The sequence below is a fragment of the Mollisia scopiformis genome (genome assembly GCF_001500285.1).
Source record: "Mollisia scopiformis unplaced genomic scaffold LY89scaffold_1, whole genome shotgun sequence".
NCBI classification, from domain to species: domain Eukaryota; kingdom Fungi; phylum Ascomycota; class Leotiomycetes; order Helotiales; family Mollisiaceae; genus Mollisia; species Mollisia scopiformis.
The window spans coordinates 200,194-223,798 of record NW_017263581.1 but is presented as its reverse complement, the minus strand read 5'-3'; the positions used below and the strand labels follow the sequence as shown (position 1 = coordinate 223,798).

Here is a 23,605-nt window from a genome sequence, read left to right as displayed (position 1 = left end):
AACCCTATCATCCCAATTTCAAGAACTCCTGGATCGACATCAGAATACGAAAAGGCAAGAACTGCGTCAAATGGTTTCGAATCTAATGTCCTCAAGTAGTAGAAACTCGGCTTCGATCAATCCTTTGACACCTGAACCAGAGACCGAGACACGACCATTGAATGAGCAGAATGATGATGCATACAGTGGTGAAGGAACAGTATCTCTACCAAGGCGATCGGATGCTGCCTCGACGGACTCGTCAAGTTCTGAGACATTGGCTAGTGCTTTCTCCTTCAACACTCTTAATCCTCCTTTCAATCCTCTCTTTCTGCCAGAAGAACCATCGCTTAATGCACATGTTCCACCTCTGGCTCGCACTACTACTCCTCAATATTCTGTGGAAGATATTGGTGGATACCCAGCATTCCTCAGTCCAACACCCGCCTCAGCGAGCCAAACGCACACTACCATCGGCGCCACCAGCACGTCTTCATCCGACACCACCAACTTCACTGAGCAGGATCCAACCTTCTACAGCAAGTCCGAGCCTTTTGGCAAAGTCTGCCGCTGCCGTTTTCACAGCTCGGAATGTAACAGCTCGACCTTCATGCAGGCGAACGAATGGTGTGTGGGCTGCTCCGGCTGGTTTCCCTGGTCTGCGATGGCTGAGCCGTTCTTTCATCAGTAAATACTCCGTCTTGGCGGAAATGCTGAGCGATTGGAGTTTTGGCAGGGAGTTTAGGTCTGTATCCCGAGTGTTGTGATTTGCCAAAATAGGCACAGGGCTTTAGGTGATTGCCAAGCAACAGCTCTGATCTGTATGTTATATATCTGAAGTTCATGGCTGAGGCGTCAGGGAGCCAAGTGGCAATGTGCGGTCTTATGATACCCGAATTTAGTTATGTTGTATAAACTGCTTTCCAAATGTTCATTGCAAAGTGTGTCAATACTGCCTCAAGCTTCATTTTAATTCTTCCATTTCACTCCCAAAGGCTCTTCCAACATTCGCTTATCGAAGTGGCTGTTGTCATCTCATATCATACTATCAACACTTTCCATCAATTCAGACTCAGGTCGTTGCTGTCAGACTTTTCGCACTCTTATTTCAAGTTGACCTCCTGCGCAAATGCCACTCCCGAAGCTCTGGCAGCCGAAAGAGTATGGCTCCAGCAGTCTTGTCTTTGACAGGCGAGCGTGAGGACCCCTTTTTATTGTGGTCACAGAAGGACTTTATATGGCATTTTCCTTCGCGTGAGGATTGATGAGCTCAGCAAAAGAAGCATCATATTCACTCTCTGAAATGCGATTCCTGCGAAGGCTGATAATACATTGGTGAATGTAAACTAGTAGTATGTTGGAGTTTGCAAAGCAAATTTGTGCAGCAGGTCGTCCCTCCCTGCCAACTTGACGGCGATTTTAGGACTACTTAAGTGAGCTGACCCTCGCCTCAACTTTTCTCAAATCACTCCTATTCATGGATACCAAGCAACCTGACGCTATGGATCTTTGCACTGTCCATCAATCCTTACCTGCTCCTATGCCGTACAGCGGTAATGTTTTCTTTTTCGTAATGAGGAGAAGCTAGTTAGCATTTTGGTATTCTTGCTGCCAACTTCTTGATGTCGTCGTTACAATATTACTTTGAAATCATCGTTAGTCCTTACCTTTCATTCAGCCCATTAGTTGAGTGGTCCACTTTTGATACTATCTTCTCGCGGAAGTGCTCCGTTTGAAAGCACGATGGAGCCTCATCCACCTTTGACGTTGAAGAAAGCAGTTGAAGTCTCTTGTAATCATTCAATATTGTGAGTCATATCGCGTAGAAGAGATAGACAGTCAAGCTTGGCTTGCTTCGATGCGAATGGATTCGAGCAGAAAGGGAGTACTGTAGCATAAATAGAGCTCATTGTCCAACCTGGTAACTGAGCAAGACATCCTATTCGCCACCCGAAGCTATCAAGGGGCAGCTAAGCCGGAGGTGAAACAATCACCGCAAACTATCTTGAAAAGCTACGTGGGTTGAAGCCATGATATCTACAAAGGCAATTGTTCTTCTTGGTTGATTTCGTTGTTGTCAGTGATTCGGGTCATGTCTTAATGTCAAGAGTTACGTTTCCGTCCAAGATTTATTCTTGCCATTCTTGCACATAGAAGTAAGTGAAGATAGCTGCTTTCAGGTTAGGATTCGAAGCATGATGATCATACTAACCATGCACTTTAATTCTGGTAGTTGAACTTAGCTTCCCTGGTTCCGGATCAAAGGGGAGTGGTTCATTACTCAAGGCTCGCAAATTCCAGCACTCATTCGGTGCGCAAAAACCGAACAATAAATCCCCGCTCATCAATTCACCCCTGCCTAACTCCCCTTTTCGAACAATCTTGGCATGTTGACGACAGCAACGCTGAGCCAATGGTCGGCCACATGATCGTCATGGTGGGGTACCTAACTCGTCAGGGGCTCGTACTCGCTTCTTATCCGAAGTACGTCGGCTCGAGCTCGCTTTCGCTCTGCAGGTTGTCAATCCGATCTCAATTAGTGGCTGTGTTTTGTTTCACAACAAAGTTTAAGTGGAGGATATGAGATGAAATTTTGCGGGGTTGTAAGTAATGTCTGATTTTCGATTGGCTACGACTTTTGTGCAATGCCGGCAGGGAAAGCGATGTGCCGGATGCGGAGAATTAGTTGTTCTGCTGGTCTCCACTTTCGTTCTTCGTGTCGATCTCTTTTGCAAACGAGGAATTCGGATGATGAAGGGATAGGTTGAGTGCAGCTACATGCAAGTAATATGATGCAGGGACATCTATAACTGCCGGACAAGGCGGCTTAGGTTGCCAATTGGTATAAGTAGGTTGTCTTGCAGGTCAGCCAAACTCTTCTCAACACGGCAATACCAAGCATTCTTGAATAGCCAGACTTTCACTTACATCAGACTTTCAAGTACCAGACTACATATAAATCACCATGAAGCTTTCCGCCATTTCTACTACCCTGGCGGCTACCTTGGTTTCTGCCAACCCTAATTATGGAAGAGGCTCTCTCGACGAATGGGCCCCTGGCGGACCAGATGATTGTGAGTAACGTACAACATTAAATACCGCCTCTTCAAATGTCTAATTCTACATAGTTCGAGGACCTTGCCCGATGATGAACACCCTCGCAAACCATGGCTTCCTCCCTCACGACGGCGGAAACATCACATTGGAGAATGCAGTCTATGCTTTAACCACAGCTCTCAACTTCAATGAATCCGTCGCTACCCTTATGTGGCAGCAAGCTATTATCGCCAACCCCGAGCCCAATGCCACATTCTTCACCCTGTAAGCCACCCCACCATAACCTCCCTTCCTCAGTACTGATTCCCCTTCTCCAGCGACAACCTCAACCGCCACAACGTCCTTGAGCACGATGCCAGTATCTCCCGCTCCGACGCCTTCTTCGGCAACAACCACGTCCTCAACCAAACCATCTTCGACACCACAACCGCCTTCTGGACTGGAGATATTCTTGACGTAACTATGCTCGCAAACGGAAAGATGGCACGTCAACTCGCTTCCAAGGCCTTCAATCCCAATTACACTTTTACTTCAACAACCGAAGCGTTCAGTCTGGGAGAAATGGGTGCGCCGATTTTGATCTTTGGGGATATTCCTGCCGGGACAGTGAATAAGACTTTGGTCACATATTTCTTTGGTAAGTGCATGACCAGAAATGGAAGTGGATAGAGGCTAATGGATTTCTGTGATAGAAAACGAGCGCCTTCCTGTTGAATTGGGATGGACTAAGCAAGCATCCCCGATCAATCTCGATCAGGTATCGGCTACTTCGGCGTCGCTTAGCAAGGCTGCCAGTTTGCTTACCAACTCGACGACTTCTGCGGCTGCCAGGCATCGGGATTTGCATGCTGGGTTTATGTTCGAGAGTTAAAAGGGACATGACAAGGGCTATGAGTTTCGAGGATTTGGTTGTGGCAGAGCCAGATAGTTTGGGTGCATGACTTGAAGTCGTATCTTCCATGTATTACTGGGACATGAATACACGAGTTATATCTATCTTGTGCCAAGTCTCTTTCGAGCCAGCTGAGTGCTTTTGTTTAATGCGAGCGAGGTTTTGAGGTGGGTGCAAGGGAAGGTTACCCCTGTAGCGCAAGATTTCTGGTAACGGAAAAAGAAAAATTAGGCTAGGATTCCAGGTCGAGCTCAAAGTCTGGAACGTCAAGTGTGCATCTGGAAAAGGTAACATGGGTAAGTGTCTATGATGATATTGGTCGTCTACATCTGAAATCATTCCAGTACTTGCGGAATATCCTCCGGTATGTTTATTTCAAAGTCAGTGTTACTCTCGTTTCCAGACAACACCAAGTACTTGTTCTAAGACTGCTGCACAATCTGGGTTTTCTCTAACGTTGTGAAAAGACTATTGTCTCCCAAAAATTTCTTGCTCGGTGGGCTTCTGAACGTTAACTCGCGACTTGATAGCAGCTAGACCTTGCTTCGGGAAGGCTGCAATGCGCTCGGCCAGCTCTGTCGTCGCTGCCTTTAACTTCTCCTCACTCTCAAATGCTCTATTGACCCATCCTATTGCTGCAGCTTCAAAGGCATCAACGCTGCGAGCTGATAGAATATACTCCAAGGCTCTGGCTCTTCCGACAAGACTGACTAAGAACTGAAGCCCTCCTGTACCAGGCAGCAACCCAAAACCAACTTCAAGTTGCGACAGCTTCGCTCCTGGTCCAGCATATCGTATGTCGCACTGAACTGCAACTTCATTGCCAGCACCAGTGGTCCGGCCGTTGATCTCTGCAATGAAGATGATGGGCAGCGTTTGTAAATATTCTTCCACTTTTAATAATTCAATGCCAGTGATGGTTCCATTGGCAGGAGCAGGTTCTGGAGAAGCGACCGAAAGAGCGTGGATGTCGATGTGGTCAAGAAAGAAATCTGGATTTGCTGAGGAGAGGATGACGACTTTAAAATCGCTAGTATTTGCAGTTTGAGCCAGACTATCAATGAAGGTATAGAAGTAAGATGCGAGTTTATAGTCCCACAGATTGACCGGTGGGTTGTTGATGGCTGCTCGAATAATGGTACCATTCGTCATTGTTGTAATAGTTCCATGGCCGATGGAGGTGTTTCCGATTGTCTGGCGTTCGAGAGATGTTGAAGTTGCAGAAGAGAGGAGGGTCGGGAGAATGATGAGATAGGAGAATTGCATCGTTGAAAGTATCGATGAGTGACAGAGGCTTTGGACAATTTCCTTTGGAGATGAAGGGGTTCTTAAAGAGTACTTTTTCATGCCACTTACCTAGTGGGCAAACATCACTGGCTTTCAGGGCCACAGATGTCGACGTCATGGTGAAGGTTGGACGCTGACAAGTAGAATTATCAAGTCTCCGCTGGAATTCTACAAATTTCCCTTTTCAGATCATCATGCGAGGTATGAACTTAGCGTTGGTTCTATAAAAAGCCCCAATCTTAACAAGTAGTCGCTGCGCTCCAAGGCGGAAGCTTTACCGAATCAGCATGGAGTGTTGTACGTAAATACTTCAGGAACGCTTCCCGAACAGTGTGCCTTCCCACTTATCGAATCAATAACACTTGCCATGAATTTACGATCAACCCAGCAAGTTATGTGGAAGTACTTGTTTCTGACAATCCTTTCAGCTATGAGATTCGAGTTGCGCTTGATGATTAATCTTGGTAGTGGGTCGTTTCTGTGTCATAGTCTGAGTCCGACGACAATTGCCTGCAAGTTCCAGCGCCATCTGCTTTGAGGTGATGAGTTTGATATAAATTATGGCAAAGCCTGCTGTTGCATTTTTGCAATCTATTCACATCCAATGCCCTTGCACACCAGCATCTTCAAGATGATGGCCTCCAAATTGCTTCTCCTCAACCTCGTGGTACCTGCGTTGAGTGAAATAGCTCATGGAGTCTTCATTCCATCTACCGATTCCTTCCTACTCCCATCACCATTTCAAGGAGACGAAACTGTGCCCACAAACGGCAGCACAAACTTCATCAATACCGTCACAGCGAATGCATCCACAAATGCTCTCCTCGATTCGGCTATCAATGACACTTACTATGCTTTCGACGAAGAGTTCTACGACATCCTCGGCACGAAGACACCTAACATTCAACTCATCGAAACCCGAAAGGACCTCTTTGCCTACGAGGCAGGTGCTTGGGATTACGATAAAAACCAGGTCTGGTTCTCGAGCTGTGTGATATCTCACCCAACATACATTTCCATTCTTGACCTCAACACCAACGATATCACTACGCTGGACATTCCGGCTCTATACAACATCAATCCGAACGGTGGCTATTACTTCAACGGAACTATGTACTTCACAACAGTAGGCAATGAATCAGTACCCAATGGCGTATATGCCATCAACACAGAAACATACAAAGCCACACCTATCATCAATAGCTTCTATGGCGAGAAATACCAATCTGTGGATGATTTAACTTGGGTCAAACAGGGAAGCGAATCATGTGTCGACACTGGTCCTAATCTCTTCTTCTCCACCCTGGATGTTCGCCTGTTTGGAGTCTATGGCGCTGCTCCCTTGATGCTACAAGATTGGGTCTATCGCTATTCCCCGAAAACTCGGACCGTGCAAGGTGCCATCTCTCGCTCTGATATTGTATCTCCGAATGGAGTGAGGAGAGATGCGACCGGTCGGTATCTTTATGTTACTGGTTTAGCAGCCCCTTTTGCGCCCACTGGATCACAAGGAAATCAATTCAACTCGTCTGTTGTTTACCGCTTCACACTAGATGAAGATTGTGTTCCAATTGAAAAGAGGCTGGTAGCAATGGTGCCGAGTTATGCTGATGGGCTGCATATCGATGACTTTGGTCGAATTTGGACTGGGGAGTGGGAGGGTATCACAGTGAGAAGTCCTAGTGGCAAGGTTCTGGGAGTTTTCAATAGAGAAGCGTTGGTCACTGGAGTCGGGTTACCGCCCATGGCGAATTTTTCGATTACTGGAGATAAGCTTGTCATTTTGGCGCTTGATCGAGTTTTTGTGTTGCAGCTTGGACAGAACGTTACTTCCGCGAAAGCAGGAACACAGTAGAGAGGACTTCGATCACAAAGAGGATTCTTGTCATTAGACCAAAGCCGTAACTATTACTTTTACTTAGCCAACGATCTTCTCATTCCAAGCCTTAACCACAACAGTCTTCTTAATCCAAGCCTCGAGCACAGTAGCGATCTCATCACTATTCTTCTCCATGCACTGCTGGTGACATTACCATGTATCCCAACATCAGCCAATTTCAACCGCTCAGTCAGAACTCCAGCTTGCACCAAAAAGTAATAAGTGCAATCATCATACGCTGCGTGATAGCTTGCCTCACCAGTCTCCAACAGTACCGGGATGCCCTTGAAGTTCACCAACTGTCTGGCCGGTTCTGCTTGTGCAATGCACGTCGCCAGACCAGATGAATTATTAGGGATTTGCAGTGTGCTCAATGGCACGGTGCTATTCAGTGGAGAGGGAGAGTAGGTGAGTAAAATCTGTCAGTCTCCATGGACGTGCGCTCCCGTCGCTTAGGACTGTGTTCTCAAATGGTGGACCGCTGGGCTCGATGGACACGGTTGCTTTAACGAGCGAAAGAGCGGCGTCTGCTATGACCCATGGCATCAGTCCTCCTTGAGAATGGTAGACTACTTTCGTCATAAAATTTCACAAAACCAGGCGGGTATTAAGTGTAAAGCGTATTGGAATTGATATTCAAACGCCGCAGTACGATCTCCCTCTTTACCTAGCAGCTGATCCTTCGCTAGTAGAAATTGGGTGCCAGCCTTGCTATGATTTGCGTGAATCTCCTAAATCCTTTGATGAATCCTGCTTCGCTACTTAATGGATCTCACTCAACGCACCGTCGCTAAGATACGTCTGACTGTATACGTCCTACAAATTAAGCTTGCTCTAGCTGCGGAGGGGTGCAGATGTGGCCTATTCATACCTTATTAAACAGAAGCACCGTTGTATTCCTCTTGCTTACTAAATTGCGCTCCTGGGAAGACTATGCCTCGTCTTGCAAAGTAGAATATAGAAGATCAAGGAGCCCGGACGTCGCGTCGCTCTTAGACTTTGAAGTTACATACTCGTACATGAGTTGGGTTGTTTGAGGCCGGTTCAAGCGAGGCCTCTTCGAGCCGTAAATTTCAGCTTAGAAAGGGGACCTAATAAGTCGGCTCCGGCAAGGATCCTCGACAAGTGTGACAGGGGAGAAAGAACGGCTACTATTACGATATCTTAGGTGGCTATATTATAGGTCACAGGATTTGCAAAATTCTACATATAGACAACATAGAAATTGTAACCGATTCTCGAGGGAGCTAGAAAGGGAACCCCCTAAGCATAATCCAGCTAACTCACTACCGTGCTCAAGACTTAGAGCTCGGCTCAGGTTAGAGCGGCGACTGCTCAAGTCCCGAGACAGAAGTGGACTTTGGTAGGCTCGATTGTCGTCTAGATTTTAGAAAGAGTTTGTGCGGTGAACAGTCCTTCCCACAGAATCACCTCCAGACTTCAACCTTGCTTTCTCATCTCCCGCCGAGCCGTGATATTGTGGGGGAAGATACATCTCGCGGATAGTGCCTCGCCGCGGCAAGCAATCCCGCAAGGTTGAAAGCCCCCGGTAAGGACTGCAGGAAAGTGGGATGGCTGTCCTCCTTGCCTCAATGTCCTACAACATTCTCAGCCTCAAGTCCACTTGCGAAGACGCATCACTTGCGAGTCTTGCAATTGCTCTTTATGTCCTGAACTCTCTCGGCCTTAGACTTTGATGGAAGTGGCGCAACTTTGCGATATGTTCAAGTCAGTCATGACCTCAACCGGCTCAGTCCTCAAGTGGGACAACAAACTTTTCAGTCTATGCAATTATGTCTCACAGTGGCTATGTCTTATGTTGTCTTTTGTTTACTTCAGTATAAGCATGAGCTTTGTCAATGTTCAGCTCCGAAGGCTTCTACGTCTCTCGAAATCCGCACGATGATGTCAAGCTTTCTTCGAATGCAAGCTCTATCCTACTACACCAGGCTATATAATGCTTCATTTCTTTTCAATTTTACTGTTCTTCAGATCTTAGAATCATGGAACTGATCTAATTCGCCTTCGTTGGGGATAATCGCCGGGTGACGATGGTTGACGCCGCGTGACTCACGGCGAACTCAATTGGCGACCATGAAGAATAATCTTGTTCCTTCGAGCACAATCTGGTTAAGAATCCACTTACATTCACAAAGAAGAATATCTATACTACATCCTTGCCGAAGATCTTACAACTTTTTCTCCAGATCGAGAGAGTCCCTTTCGGAAAGGGCAAAGTCCCTCTTCTAGGCGCCATACCCTAATTGGCAAACATGGAGCCATATCTTTCTCATGCGCAGTACTATGACGAAGACGAAGATCTTCCCGTATGGATTGGTCAAGCGCGCACATTCGTCGACCTAAGACACAGAGAAGCGCAGTACTTCAACGATATCCTGGACCATAATCTCCCTGATCGAATCAACCGTTGGGATTGCGACGAGGAAAATGGCTGGACCTTTGAGTTCGACGACTTGGTTCTTGAGGTGCTAAACAATATTTCAGGTCCTATGGAAGTGAAGGCAACATCTTGGTCGATGCCACGAACATATATTGATCCGCTACGGCGAAGCCTTCGACATCTGTTGTCTGCGCAACTGGACAACCTTTATGGAGTAACGGATTTTGCAGTACTATTACTCCGACTTGTTGAGGAAGCCAACATAGCACTTCGAGAATGGAAAGGAGCGTCGTCTGGGAAAGCCGTGGACATTGGCTGGGACTTGACGGCAATCAATAGTGGGGACATCAGAAATCTGATAACGAGCAACGCCCAAGGAGCAAACCTGGATACAATCGAAACTACTGCAGATGATCTGCTTGGAACGTCCATCAAGAAAATCTGTGAGAGATTGCCAGAACAGTATCGTATTCTCCATGTGGAACCAGTATTCCGTACCGATCTAGTCACTCGTTTTAAGCGACGGCAATATGAGATCTACGAAGATCTCTTGAAGCGTCCATACAACCGGCTTCGTCAGTGTGTCAGTTCTAAAGCCATTGCAAGAGGAAGCTCTCTCGACAAGAAGAAACATCTAGCTGAAGAACTGTCTAGACCAAGGGTTACCTTTCATGGAATTCAGCGTCACAACGTTTCATCAATCGTTCGATACGGATTTGTGAAGCCAGGCGACAAAGCAGGAGACACACAGATAGATGTTGCTTGTGGAGCATCGTTTGGTATCGGAGTCTATACCTCCCCTAGTGCCGAGTATGCTTTGATGTACGCAGGTGGTTCCGACTCTGGGTTTGGCCATAAGACTTCCTGCAATGATCTGCCTGGATTACGGTTGATTGTTTGCGCTGTTCTCATGGGCCTTCCAGTAGCAGTCACCAGAGAAGAAACTTGGCGAACGACTGAGATCTCCACTGAGATTGCGCATTCTCATGTTTCTCCGAATGAGCAGGAGTATGTCGTATTCAATGCCGCACAGGTCATTCCTTGCTATGTCATCCATTTCGATTTTGGTGTGGAGTTCGCAAAGGCAGAACTGGCAAAGGTTCCAGTTGATCCTAATAGATGGTCTCGGCAATGGCGCCAGACAAAAAGTGCTTCTGATAGACTTTTGAAATCGACTTACGTTGCACCTGCTGAGGTTGCGGCTGCGAAGCAAGCACGAAAGGCTGCTGCTGCTAAATGGTTTCCTTACGGCTTTGGCCCAGCTACGGGCACGTCATTTGTCATCGAGGAGATTGGAGAGATCTCAGATGATGAAGAAGATTACGGTGACTACCAAGGCATGAGAATTGAGGTTGAAGACGAGGTTTCCGTGTGGGAAGAGACGGTGACTGGCGGTAGTTCGTGGTTCGATGAGTACCAGACATCAAGAACTACATATCGGAAGACCTGATTCGACACTTTGGGCATAGCGAGACCTTTTGTTTCGGTATCTGCTGGTAGGGTCAAGGTTGCGACTTGGGCTGTTTGGGGTGGAGGGTTGGGGTTCGGACGAGGTTGTGATTTTGGGATAAGATGCCCCGAATCTGTATGTAGCAAAGGAGCTAGGCTCTACTTAGTAGCAATGAAGTAATTAACGCCTCAAATTTTGGTCACGAATGGCGAAGCTCGAGTGAGGTATTCTTTGGGCTGCTAAAGACCCTGAACATGACCAACATTATGGGTATGGAATTTCTACCGGTTATGTTTAGGTGCGCTGCCTCTTTGAGTTTAGCGCATTCGCTTCGGGGTTGGCACCCGCCGCTTTTGGCGATCACAAATTGACCTACCTAGGAAACTGTTCTCCCCAACTCCTCCTCTTTTAGACATGCAAGGATGTTCCCGCAGCGCCGGCATCATGGCATCGACTTTGACTTCGCTCTCGGCAGCATCAGCAAAACCATATCCAAGTGCGACGTCCGACGACAATGAATATGTCTGTCCCTTCTTTTATTACCCTGCTCCTATGGATGTGGAGGATCTTGGCGCCTATGCAGATGGCTCCCTTTTCCCCGTCCATCTCGGGGACATCTTCAAGTCATCGAGCTCCAGCTACCAGATTTTGTTGAAAATTGGTCACGGATCCTACTCTACGGTCTGGCTTGCTCGAGACCTCGATCATGACGAGTAAGATATACCACTTGCAAGCCAGTTTGTCGGGCGCTGCATTCTGAACCAATGCTAACGCGCTTTAGTCGCCATGTCGCTCTGAAATTCCTGACGGCTGGCTCACACGGAGATAGCGAAGTTGAAATTCATCGGTGGATCCGGGAACACAAACACGATCATCCTGGACATCAATATACTCTGCAGATGCTCGACGACTTCAAGGTCGGAGACCCTTATCCCACCCATAACGTTGTTGTCACCGATGTCCTTATACCTATCCGCCAGCTTGACTTGCGGACAAGGGAGAAATTGCTATCTTCGAAGCAAGCGTGTAGCCAGCCAGCTGATACAAGGCCTTGCTTTTCTCCACAATCAAGGTATCACACATGGAGGTATAGCTAATCAGGCGCAAATTTAATTGCATTTTACAACTAACATTATGTCCGTACAGATCTCTACGAGGGCAACCTAGCTATTCGAATTCCGATCGACCCCACCAGGACAATTGAAGACCTTCTAAACACACTCGGCTGCCAGAGCTTGTACCGGTCCTGAGCAATGTTCCCAAGGCCTCAAATCTCGCATTGGGTTTCAAGAGCAGGATAGGTTCAAGCGCATGCCCAAGTATTTGGTCTCAAATGGCATATTCGAGGATTACGTTCGAAATGTGATTAACTCTGATACACTTCGGTCGGCGGAGGTAAAATTGCAGATCATCGATTTCAGTAATTGTACGTATCTATCAATTTCCCAGCTTTCTCAGGACACTACGTGAACTCTGCTTACTTCTATAGCGTATCGAGGACTTCCACCTTCACCTTTACCCGCGACATTTCCTCGTGTTCAAGCCCCCGAAATCTTTGCTTCAAAACTGAGCCCAGCCGTTATTAAGTGCGGAGGGATTCAGAGCGACATTTGGTCTGCAGCATGCACTGTATGCTTGAAACCTTTCTCTCCTTCAATTACTGATGCGCTAACGTACAAGTAGATATTCGAAATAGTTTGCCCAGGTTCTGTGTTATTCGAGTCGTATAGTAGACAGAAGGCTATGCTTGAGGACGTCATCGAAAGGATTGGTCCATTGCCGGATTCTTGGCAGCTGACGACACTTGATTCCACGCAATCCACTTCTTGCGCATTAGCTGATCAATACTGGGAAAAGTGTCTAAGTCGATGCAAGGCTTTCCAGCAGGACATCGATACCGCACGGGCCTGCTTCTCGCTGATCAGACGAATGCTCCAGGTGAATCCAGATTCACGCCCGTCGGTGGAATTGCTTTGCAACGATCAATGGTGGGAGGATAGAGTGGGTGATCAAGTGGATACCGGAATAACTATCCAAAGTAATAATGTTTTAGCTACGGTCAAGGACTGAGAACAGCATAGCTGACGCAAGGCCGCTCCATGATCATCCTGCTTGCATTAGACTCTGTCTCCAATGGACTACAATTACATTGAAGCCTTTGCTATCTTCGCCATTGTTGTGTCATGGAACTTGCTCGGTGGTAGACGAAGCGAGTCGCCTGAAATCGTCGCATAAAACAGCGACCAAACCCGCTGAATTCGGCGGCTATTGCACCCGAACATTGCGTTTAGCTGTAAACTCGAGACTCTGCACGATCCATACGGATGACTACCTTCCCCCGTGCATGTTTGGTCATCATTTTTTCATATGCCTATATTCATTAATCCAAGATTCGCAATAGGGACGATTCCACTTACCTTCAAAACATCATCAAAGCTCCAAATTGAATCAATCAAAATCTTCAACTTCTTCTCCTCCACCATACGTGCAAGCCGTTGCATGTTCATCGGGTCCGCAATCCCATTCGTTTGAGCATAAGGTCTGTCAACCCCTCCGAGAAATTTTGGTTTCCAGGTGTTACTCATAATTGTGCCGACCATCCAGAGAAAACTCGACCATCCGTAGGAAGGGACGCTTAAAGCAATAGGAATGAATGGTTTCCCTGGTTTGAGGTAAAAAGCGCAGTGAAGCCAGAGATCTTGACTCCCGTATGCGTCGATGATACAGTCGAATTGGTCCTTGCTAAATCGCTCGGCTAGGTACTTCTCTACTGGATGATGCTTTCGGTAATCAATAACCTGGTCGCGTTAGGGATTTTCAAATTCTCATCTTCTTCTGTTTGTCAATACTTACTTCATCAGCACCCAACCCTTTAACAATCTCGACATTGCTCCCCGAACACAATGCAACAACCTTCCCTTTCTCCCCAACAACATCCTTCAACATCTGCACAAGCAACGTCCCAATCCCGCCACTCGCTCCATTGACTAGAACTCGATCTCCCTCTCCAGGTCCCGCCCGATCAATCAATGCCAAAGCTGAACACCCCACGATCCCCAATCCTGCTGCCTCTTCATCCTTCATGCTAACCGGAATCTCAACCACGCGATCAAACGGGACAACGACGTATTCCGCCAACGCTCCTCTTCCCTTATTAAAATGCAAACCTATGGAAATATTTCCAAATACTCTGTCTCCGATGACAAAGTTTTGGACGGAGGGGCCGAGGGAGAGGATCGTGCCTGCGAAGTCCATTTCTGGGATGGAGGGCTTGGTGCGGAAGATCATGGGACCGAGGTTCATTATAGCAGGCCCACCGGGGTTTAAGGCTGCGTAAGAGACTTTTATGAGAAGTTCGGTGGGTTGGAGGGATGGAATTGGGATGTTGGGAGTCGGATGGAGAACTTGGTTTGGGAGGCCGGCTAAGTTGTGTCCCCAGGCTCGCATGGTGGTGGGGAGTGGTGTTTGAGATGCCATGTTGGTTGTTGGTCTTTGTGAGTAAGAGCTCGAGTGAAGAAGGGCTGGTGATCATTCATATAATGAGAAGAGGTCTTGCTCCAGGTAGCTCAGCTGTTGATTGACGTTCGGCCGTCACGTGCTCGGCGGCGAAAGGTCTGCGAGACGCAGTACAGACCAATGGGAGAGCATGATATTATTAGGATTGAGGTTGGATGTGGTATAGCACGTAGATTTAAGTGGATTGAGTTGGAGATTCATTGGAAGTGTCAGATTTAAGACTGGCCTCGGGAAAGCCTCCGGAATTTCGGGACGATTTTACTTTCCGGGCCGGGATAACAGCAATACGACGACTTCGGGCAATGAGTAGGAATACTCACTGTAAATCTTTTTCTAACCTTGCAAGACAAGTCTGGAACTACTTAAGATCTATCAGTTGTTTCGGTAGCACATTTTCAAGATTCTACATAGGGACTGCCTTCTGCCTACGGGTTCACTTAGAAAATGCATCGAAGTATTTACAACAAAAAAAGTTCATTGTTGAAAGTAAGAGCAAGAACACAACACTTATCACACATATTCTCTACTTACTTTCTAACACTACATTGCATTTCATAAGAGGACTCCATACTAGTAGCAGTATGGTACGACTCTGTTACACCCAGGAAACCTGCGATAGTTAACGAGAACGAAATTGAAGTTGGGTAAGTAGATGACTTCCCTGTTCGGCTTTCTTTAAAAAATTGAGGTTGCCAGCTTATAGTCTCAGTGAAGTGAGAGTGGAAAGTTCTCGTCCCATTCCTCGATTTAGTCTCTAGTGGGCGGCTACCGTTGGATGAATACATGAAGCAGTTTCTGTTTGGTAACTCAAGTGGGGATGTTGATGCTCAGAGCGGGAGTAGCAGTGCGTTTTGGTCGTATTTATCGTCCTGTTCTTCGCTGAGCGGGTGCAGTTGATGCTTACTGTCGGGTGAGGGTGTGATGCAGCTCCAGTTTCCATCTCGTTGCTCGACTCAGGGTGAGGGTAAGAGTGGGGATGCGTGCAACTTGCACTCCTCTACAATGAAAACAGAGACAAGCGAGATGTTTCGAAACTGCTGTATAGACACTTTGAAGAGATGTGATTCGTTTGATGCATTGTAAGAAAATGTTTGCAAGACATTCTACTGAACAAAGAAACCCCCATCTACGCCAATGACTTTGTTCGTAACATAACCAGTCTTGACCATCCAGATAACAGTCTCGGCTACCTCTTCTGGGTATCCCAAGCGTCCAATTGGGATTTCTAATTTTTGTTAGGGTTGGAAATATCGTTTAGAAGACAACACCTACTCTTGGCTAGCTCTTCATTGTTCCCAGGCAGCATGGTAGTCTCCTGAATCAAAGCAGGAGCTACACCATTGACGGTAACACCTGTCTTAGAATACGCTCCGGCAAGCCAATGAATCAATCCATGAAGAGCAGACTTCGAAGACCTTAAGTTTTATCAGTAAATGAATTTCTCTCCTCTGAGATTGCTTACGCATAATGAGGTCCAACAACCCCTCCATTGAATCCAGCAACACTCGAGCAGAAGATGACTCTACCCCAACCTTTTTTCTCCATATCTGGCAAGCAAAGCTGGGTCATGAGAAATGCTGATCCGCAATTGGCACGCCATGTATGCTCAAAGTCATCGATGCTAATCTCGGTGATGGCTTTGATGCCACTCTTCAAGGTGAGACCAGCATTATTGAAGAGAATGGTGGGCGGGCCAAGGGTGTCGACAACGGCTTTGTGGAGTGAGCGAACCTGTGGGAGATGTCAAACGATATCCCAAGTCCAAATAGTGTACGAAAATAAAACAGTAGATTATAAGGCCTTTTGTTGGAAAAGAAATCAACTGTCTCAGAGCAGTGCGGGCAATAGCGGGGTAAATACCTCTTCATATTTCGTCAAATCCGCTCTAAATGCCTCGGCTCTCACACCTTTGCTCTTCAATTCCTTCACAAGAGTGACTGCTTTGTCCTCGGACGAGTGGTAATGCACTGCTATCGAACAACCCATGTTTGCCAACGCCAGACATGTTGCTCTTCCAATTCCTCCGCTTGCCCCTGTTACAAGCGCCAAGTGAGGTTTGAGATCTGTGACTAGGATCGACATTCTGGATGAGTACTGGGTGTGTCAAGGTGTGTGGAGGGGTGTTGTTCTACAAGTGGATGAGATAGAAGACCAGGAAGAGAGGATGAGATCATCATCACGTGTGAGCTCCACTTTTGGAAGCGAGTTGATCCCCTATTTTGATCGCTAATGCAGAAGTACCCAGGTAGATCATAAGTACCTTAAGATTGCTAGCAGCACCACTGCTACTTTGCACACCGATGTTATGAGTAAACCTGACAAAGTGTCTGGTACTCAAAACTTCCTAACCATAGCCGCCTGCTTGGCTCAATGTAATAGTTGATCATATCGATATTTGTGCTACGGCTGCGCAATTTCACTATTAAACCTAGTCCGTCTTCTTTTAAATCAGCTCCGAAGTCGATCAGGAGTTGCAAGAAGCTGGCCACATCATCTGGGCCCCTATGAAGGGTTGTCCATAATATTTCCATAGATAGAAGAGCGAGAGGCGTAAATCCCGTCGAATCTTTGGCAATGACGTTTGCGCCAGCCGACAAGAGAATTTTGGCAATCTCTCTATGTAGTCTTCTAGTGGCAAAATGCAATACTGTACTCTAGGAATAAATCCACTAAATTGGATCGCGATAGTCTTCTTCGCCCCCTGTCGTCGTAGCATTGATATCAACGTGGCGGTCTAACACGGCCTGTACCATCTTCAAGGTACCATGACGAGCAGCAAAATGAAGAGCTGTAAAACCTTCCGGTGTTTTAACTTCATGGTGCGCACCATGCTCCAGCAGACATATCATTGCCTTTTCTCTCCGGCGCAGCAAGACCCATCCGCCTTGACAGTTTGAATCCAGTAACTCCAGCAATACTGATCGGCCATTAGTGTCCAAAAGCTCCGGGTCACCTGCTCTCTCAATAAGCGCCTTAATTTGTTCAAATGGTCTGGAACTCAATGCCGAAACGTGCATAGCTGTCTTGCCAAATGAATCTTGAGCGTTTATGTCGATTTTCTCCAAATCCATGATCGCTTTTAAAAGGTCAACACGTCCGAGTCTTGCAATACAGTGCAGTAAAGTCTGATTGCTGGCTTCAGAGCTTGAGAAAACTCCGACAGTCTGACACTCCGGCCCGGAACAGAGCAAAAGTGGATTTGCGCTTAATCTGAGTAGAACTTTTACGCACCGCACTGCGCGTTCGGCATTTTCAACGACGTTGGATCTGTATAGACCATGAACCAGGTCATGTAAGCCGGAATTGCAGAGAGAATTTTCTTCAGGAATGAGAGCTGCGCCGTGTTCTTCAAGGAGCAACATGACCCGCTCTTCCAGATTCTCTGCGGCCCTGCTCAGAGCTGTGAAGCCTCCGAAATCTCGTGACTGGATGTTGATACTCGGGTGGGATAATAAGAAACGAACCACATTTTCTTTGCCTTCGGAAGCAGCCAGTATCAACGGTGTCCTGCCATTGTTGTCCTGTTGATTGATGTCAAGTGAGTTCTGTGATAACAACCACTCCAAAAGCGAGCAGCGGCCAGCTGAAGTAGCAAGGTGAAGGACGCCCTGACCGCCTAGAATCTGCTCTTGATTATTGTTGGAATTGTTTCTCCCTGAAAGCCAAAGATATTGTTCTGCAGGATCGGCCCTAGTGTCGCTTTGCATCCTAGGAGTCTCTTCTCTGAGATTGGCGCCCATGCTGCATAGCAGTTGTACCATTGCTAGAATATCGGCTTCCGATACACATTGGACTTCTTGATACGTTTGACTATTGTGATGATACCGATGAACAGTCAAAGCTTGTAGCAAGGGTGTTCGGCCGTGGCGGTCTCGTAAAGACAACAAGACTCCTTTGTCAATCAATTCCGCAGCAATCTCTAGCCGTTGATTAGAGAACTTCAAGATTGCCCCATGACTATCACCACCGTCATGACTATCAAAGTAGTCATCTCGTCTAGGGTCGACGAGGAGGTTCAAAGGACTGTTTCCGTTGCCATCTACAACGTCCACTTTCGCCCCATGTTGAAGTAGGAGATCCACCATCTCTTTGTCAGCATTTTTAGCTGCGGTGTGCAATAGCGTGAGCTGTTGCGGATCACGCACGTCCACATTTTGTTGAGAATTTTCGAGAATTGCCCGGACTACATCCACGTGATGTTGCTGTGCGGCAAGGTGGATTGCAGGCGAGGCTGCTGGGCACCGAAGTACACTCTGGTTCACAATCTCCTCACTCACGAACAAAGAATCAGCGCCGTGTTGTAAGAGTAAGCCTGCTATATCTGGCATACCCTTCTCAGCCGCAATTTGTAAAGCTGTCAAACCACTTAGCCCTATTACATTCGGGTCGCCCCCATGGTCCAACATCAACTGCACGAGGCTCTTTACTCCTGATTTGACTGCAGTGTCAAGTGCACTTGTACACAGCTTTTGTTGATCGAGTTTGGAGGTGTTGTTGAGAAGCATCTTGACAATTTCCTCGTTGCCCTTGCTACAAGCGCAGTGTAATGGAGATATACCGTTTTCGTCTAAAATCTCCACCCGCGCACCAGCTTCCAGGAGAATTTGAGACAACTTCCACATGTGCACAAAGACTTGCTCCCTGAAGAGGAGTCGAATAACCAATGGAAGTTGAGGGCTGTCCACCAGGATATGATGGTGCGGGAGGGAGGAAGTGTTCAACATGAATCTCCAAGTCGCTACACCGCTTCCAACAACCGCTTTCAATATTGGCTCCACGTTCAATTAATAAGCGTACCAAAGACACATCTCCGTTGTATGCGGCTGCCTGTAAAGCACTACCGGATTCCGAGACCATGGAGTTGATATCCGCGCCGGCGTCTAGGAACTGTTGCACACAATCTGCGTATCCTACTTGAATCACGGAAGGTAAAGCAAATGGATCCAGTTGGACATCCGTATTCCACTCAAGCAGGAGATTGATCATATCATCGTAGCTCTGAGTAGCAGCAATCCCGAGTGTGCCGATATTGCATCCATTGGGTTCAGCACCTCGACTAAGAAGCAAATTCGCGATTTCCAGGTCTCCACTTTCAACTGCCAATCTCAAAGCACCTCTTGACATGCCACTTTGGTCGTTTGGATTCGCGCAATTGTCCAGCAACAGTTCAACGATTTTTATATTACCTCGATTCACAGCTTGAACTAAGACGCTGCCGGAATTTCTGCCCCTCTGCGGGATATCAACAAGAGTTTTCGAATATATCAATAACAAAGATCATTAAAATGTTGGTAGTCGAAAAGTTTTTGCAACTTACATCGTTTCTCGAATCCCGACAGTGCACATCTGCACCATAGTTTAACATCATCCGTACAGCTTCCCCTGGGCCCCCACAGACAGCCATAGATAACATGCTGCTTCCACGGGATTGGTAGTGGACAAGATTAGTATCTTTCTTAAGAAGGTGGTCAAGAATTCTGGTGTGCCCGTGTTTGACTGCGGATGTTAAAGGACAACCCTTCCAGCTATTTTCATATATGATATCTGCGCCATGCTCTAAAAGCTGCACGACATCTTTCTCGTGGCCGCCCTCAGCGGCATGGAATAGGGGCCTTCCAGATCTAGGGCTCTCGTAGTAGCCACCCTCGTACGCGACACTCTCTCCAGCGTTGACAATAGCACCATGATCCAAAAGTAGTTGGACGATTTCTAGTTGTCCCTTGCTAGCGGCTGCGCAGAGTGGAGATCCATAGGCGGAATTATAATCAACACCTATTATGTTTCCATCAACATATGCTCCACAGGACAGAAGAATCTTTGCAACACCTAGATGCCCATTCAAGGCGGCAACCTGTAGTGCACTCCCTTCATCTCCACTAACGGCGTTAATATCAGCTCCTCTTTCGATCAAAAGTTCGACCAAGTGAGCGAGTCCTAGCCTGGATATCAAGTAAAGAGGGGACGGAAAGTGAAAGTGGTAAAAGATGGACCCTGGACTAAATTGGGACGGAAAGTGGTCGTCATCACTGTTGTACAATCGAAGCCAGTTGAGGTAGACTTCCGCTGGTGGCTGCAACAGCTCCAAACATAGCGAAATTATTTTGGGGTCCTCGTAGCCCTTTCCACTTTCGAATGCGTGTGCTCCTATCAAACGTCAGCTACAAGTACTGAAGCCAAAGCAATTGGCAATTTTCACCCCAGAATTGGGCAACATATATTGCCAAAGGTGCGAGTATTGGTGTATCGGGGCTCAAGGAGTCAATGTCTCGATACTGAAGGAGATGGGATACGCAACAATGCGTGATGTATGTATGGCATGATGGCTCGACAAGGTGATAGTGTGATGCAGGTCCTAATTTGGCGTGGTCTGAGACTACATATTCTTTGACAGAGAAATGTGAGAGTTGTATAATTCTCATATCAGGCTCACTTATATCCTCGGGTTCTGACATATGCCCGTATGACTCGTGTCCCACAGGGAAGTACCCTATTGGATCTGCATCCGGCTGAAGTTCTTCAGTAATAGTGATGAGTCCGGAGCAGATTAGCAGGATGTCATTGGGATCCGACAGTCGATTCCGTGATTCATCTCCAACGTCCCCAATAGTGGCTTCACAACTGAATAAATGGACGGCCTCTGCTACTTCGCGTATTGTGAGTGGTCTCATGGCAAATGCGAGCCATCGTAGGGCTGTCAGTGCTTGAGACTTATAGCGTTTGTCGATTCCAAGGAGGATCCTTTCGTATGTTTTGTCCAGGGTGTCTGGTAGTGACTTCATTGTTGTCTCAAGACTCCCTAGTGTCAAGCATCGATCCAATTCATCCATTTGGCATGCCACCCACCTAAACCTGTACGCCGTTAACATCCATCATCTCGTTGTTTCCCAAACCACTAGCACTCACATGCCCTTAGCACCTTCCACCAACGTTTGCTGTATTTTACTCTTGATTGTCTCATCTCTACACCATCGGCGTAACCTGCCCTTTCCTTGTAGTCGAGTCTGAATGTAGGTCCGAATGTCGCTATCGATCAGCGAGCTCTGAATGTTGATTTGAACGGGCTTTAGTTCGATGATTTCTTCCTCGATCTCGGGGTATCTGCGACTTGTGGCCAGAATGCTCACTGCGCCAGGATTCCACTCATTGATCTCTTGGATTAATTCCATGAGGTCTAGGCACTCACCAAATTCATCGAGCGCGTCAAGGACGATGAAGAGACGTGGGATTTCCAAGAGAATAGTCTCGATGGTGGCTTTCAGCTCATCCTCGTTAGGAGCTCGGTTGCCTTTGTGGCATTGTTCATACAGCAGCTCGACCGATCTGTAAAGGTTGCGTGACGAGAGTTGAGCTAGGATCGAAAGCAGTAAGCCATCTGCATTCTGCTTCCACGGATCTCTGAAGTCGAAGTAGAATATGACAAGTTGAGCAGCGTGTGATTGGCAGAAAGCCTCTAGGTGCGAGATGATCGTGGAGCTTCTAGAAGTCAGTATTATCTCCATGATAGGGGAAATGAACAAACCAAATAACAGTCTTCCCACATCCAGCTTCATCTAGCTGTTAGCAAAGTATATGCCGATATGCACAAGACTCACCAATCCCGTGAAGCCACATTACCGTTCCAGGGGTAGATCTCCACGTTAAGAAATCGTCTCGTTGGAGAAGCCAATTTCCGGTACCAGGCTCGTGTTGCTTACTCGCGTTACGTTGGTTCGTAAACGGATCTAGGTTTGCCAGCCATCGTAAGATCTTTTCATGTTGCTCGGCTTGGAAATGTCAGTTTGAGTGGGAAATGTCAGGGGCTAGGTACATACTCCGAACAAACTCAGTGACCGTCCCCATGTCTTTGCAAAGTTCATCGAGTGTAAGTGATTGTAATTGAATATCGCAAAGCAGGTCTGCAGTATCTTTTCTCAAGATAATCTGGGTATCGAGAAAGCTACCAGCTAGGACTGGAATCTTTCGGGCCTCTTCAAGAGCCAAGACCTGCGCATTCAATATCCCGGAAACATCCCCAGTGGCTTGTAGTAGTATTTTGCTTTCCAATCAGCACATAGCACCTTGAGACTAAGGATCTTATAGCACTCACTATCCTTCAATATCAAGAGACAATCCAAAAGTCTGCGCACAACGATGCAGATCCATCGCTGTTTCTTTTGTTTCCGTCTCGCTGAGCGGCCAGACTAAGGATTTCATGAATCTCTTGGTCTTCCCTCCCGATTTCAATCTTTCCAACTTATCGATCAAAGATTAAAGTTTAGCCTCACAATATCTGTTGGCTGCCCACAATGCAGCGGTTTCTCCAAAAGGCTGAAGAGCTCTTCCTTGCTAAGGAAGGCATGCAACTGGATCAAGACCAATTTGAGATTGCATAATTCCTCGTGGAGATGAAGGATCATTTCTGAGGCACCTTTTGCACTGTCGACGAAGTCATATGTTCTCTCGGTGATGTCTATCGCGAGGCTGAGGAGGCCTGCGATGCCTGTAATAAGGGTGAAGGGGTCGACCATAGCTTTTCGATGCGGGAGCAATAGAGATGAGCTAGAGCGAAAATTACAACAGAAGTATATATGATAGGGCTGTAAAATGCATGATAGTCGTTGATGGTCTCCAGGAGGAGAGCAGACTTGGCTGAGCAATGTTGGCCAATGTGCTGCAGGAATACCGATAAACTCAGGATTGATTTTCCCTGTCGCTCATTCCGTTTTAGTCAGCGGACGTGAGCAACTGCTGCTTTAACCTGAGCTGAGGGTGAGCATGCCGGAACAGAGCCTGAGCAGAGCCTGAGCAGAGCCTTATCCTGAGCACGCCCTGAGTCAGCCTGCGCACTATAATCTGGAACCCATTTTGGCCTCCTGTGTGGCCCCGCTATAGTTTCCTTACCGAATTTTGCCCGGGAATCCGTTTTTGTTCCTTTACAGGGTCCAGGTGGAGCAATTTTAGATCTCTCTTGTAAAAGAGTACGTGACTAGTAATGCAGGCCTACCGTGGGTTGTATTGACTTCAGTGTAAGTCACGGGTCTCTATCATATGAATTCAAAAATCTGGATCCACTAGCGTCTGAGTGGAGAGAATGTGGCTGTCACCGGGGCCAGAGGAGTAAGATATATCAAACCTGATGCTATTGTCACGAATGCCTGAGGAACT

General features: G+C 47.1%; 9 protein-coding genes across 9 annotated transcripts; 4 read left to right on the top strand and 5 right to left on the bottom strand.

Annotated features, from left to right (window-relative positions):
• Positions 1-2,944: 2,944 nt before the first annotated feature.
• LY89DRAFT_572485 (Cloroperoxidase) lies at positions 2,945-3,907 on the top strand (the record flags this gene model as incomplete). Its single annotated transcript, XM_018208643.1, has 4 exons — positions 2,945-3,053; positions 3,108-3,300; positions 3,354-3,673; positions 3,729-3,907. 4 exons carry the CDS (start codon positions 2,945-2,947, stop codon positions 3,905-3,907), a joined length of 801 nt encoding a protein of 266 aa, XP_018078106.1.
• Positions 3,908-4,405: 498 nt separating this feature from the next.
• On the bottom strand, positions 4,406-4,792 carry LY89DRAFT_535916 (ClpP/crotonase; the record flags this gene model as incomplete). The annotated part of the gene is made up of 1 exon (XM_018208099.1): positions 4,406-4,792. A coding segment is annotated over one exon (387 nt), but the record flags the coding sequence as incomplete, so codon positions are not given.
• Positions 4,793-5,846: 1,054 nt separating this feature from the next.
• On the top strand, positions 5,847-7,070 carry LY89DRAFT_726809 (uncharacterized protein; the record flags this gene model as incomplete). Its single annotated transcript, XM_018219085.1, has 1 exon — positions 5,847-7,070. The coding sequence occupies one exon, from the start codon at positions 5,847-5,849 to the stop codon at positions 7,068-7,070; it is 1,224 nt and encodes a 407-aa protein (XP_018078104.1).
• A 2,216-nt stretch (positions 7,071-9,286) lies between these two features.
• Positions 9,287-10,945, top strand: LY89DRAFT_776002 (uncharacterized protein; the record flags this gene model as incomplete). Its single annotated transcript, XM_018221999.1, has 1 exon — positions 9,287-10,945. Exon 1 carries the CDS (start codon positions 9,368-9,370, stop codon positions 10,943-10,945), a length of 1,578 nt encoding a protein of 525 aa, XP_018078103.1. The 5' UTR covers positions 9,287-9,367.
• Positions 10,946-11,389: 444 nt separating this feature from the next.
• On the top strand, positions 11,390-13,015 carry LY89DRAFT_726807 (uncharacterized protein; the record flags this gene model as incomplete). Its single annotated transcript, XM_018219084.1, has 5 exons — positions 11,390-11,658; positions 11,727-12,017; positions 12,178-12,371; positions 12,435-12,574; positions 12,629-13,015. 5 exons carry the CDS (start codon positions 11,390-11,392, stop codon positions 13,013-13,015), a joined length of 1,281 nt encoding a protein of 426 aa, XP_018078102.1.
• LY89DRAFT_776000 (zinc alcohol dehydrogenase) lies at positions 13,012-14,622 on the bottom strand. Its single transcript, XM_018221998.1, has 3 exons — positions 13,799-14,622; positions 13,363-13,743; positions 13,012-13,316 (listed from the first exon to the last, which is right to left on the bottom strand). The coding sequence occupies exons 1-3, from the start codon at positions 14,420-14,422 to the stop codon at positions 13,233-13,235; spliced, it is 1,089 nt and encodes a 362-aa protein (XP_018078101.1). The 5' UTR covers positions 14,423-14,622; the 3' UTR covers positions 13,012-13,232.
• A 902-nt stretch (positions 14,623-15,524) lies between these two features.
• LY89DRAFT_633430 (putative short-chain dehydrogenase/reductase) lies at positions 15,525-16,587 on the bottom strand. The gene is made up of 4 exons (XM_018211341.1): positions 16,322-16,587; positions 15,924-16,192; positions 15,734-15,876; positions 15,525-15,686 (listed from the first exon to the last, which is right to left on the bottom strand). The coding sequence occupies exons 1-4, from the start codon at positions 16,541-16,543 to the stop codon at positions 15,565-15,567; spliced, it is 756 nt and encodes a 251-aa protein (XP_018078100.1). The 5' UTR covers positions 16,544-16,587; the 3' UTR covers positions 15,525-15,564.
• A 4,125-nt stretch (positions 16,588-20,712) lies between these two features.
• LY89DRAFT_563532 (uncharacterized protein) lies at positions 20,713-21,669 on the bottom strand (the record flags this gene model as incomplete). The annotated part of the gene is made up of 3 exons (XM_018208497.1): positions 20,713-20,898; positions 20,938-21,310; positions 21,365-21,669. Coding segments are annotated over 3 exons (864 nt in total), but the record flags the coding sequence as incomplete, so codon positions are not given.
• Positions 21,670-21,801: 132 nt separating this feature from the next.
• LY89DRAFT_542673 (uncharacterized protein) lies at positions 21,802-22,213 on the bottom strand (the record flags this gene model as incomplete). The annotated part of the gene is made up of 3 exons (XM_018208201.1): positions 21,802-21,909; positions 21,977-22,005; positions 22,054-22,213. Coding segments are annotated over 3 exons (297 nt in total), but the record flags the coding sequence as incomplete, so codon positions are not given.
• Positions 22,214-23,605: the final 1,392 nt, after the last annotated feature.

Bases quoted from the DNA above. Each gene is read 5' to 3' on its own strand.
- LY89DRAFT_776000 (XM_018221998.1), bottom strand. From the start codon at position 14,422: ATGGCATCTCAAACACCACTCCCCACCACCATGCGAGCCTGGGGACAC. The intron at 13,744-13,798 runs GTAAGTATTGAC...TAACGCGACCAG, and splicing joins AAGGGTTGGGTGCTGATGAA to GTTATTGATTACCGAAAGCA. The intron at 13,317-13,362 runs GTAAGTGGAATC...TAATGAATATAG, and splicing joins GCTTTGATGATGTTTTGAAG to GCATATGAAAAAATGATGAC.
- LY89DRAFT_633430 (XM_018211341.1), bottom strand. From the start codon at position 16,543: ATGTCGATCCTAGTCACAGATCTCAAACCTCACTTGGCGCTTGTAACA. The intron at 15,877-15,923 runs GTAAGCAATCTC...ATAAAACTTAAG, and splicing joins GTTGTTGGACCTCATTATGC to GTCTTCGAAGTCTGCTCTTC. The intron at 15,687-15,733 runs GTAGGTGTTGTC...AACAAAAATTAG, and splicing joins CAATGAAGAGCTAGCCAAGA to AAATCCCAATTGGACGCTTG.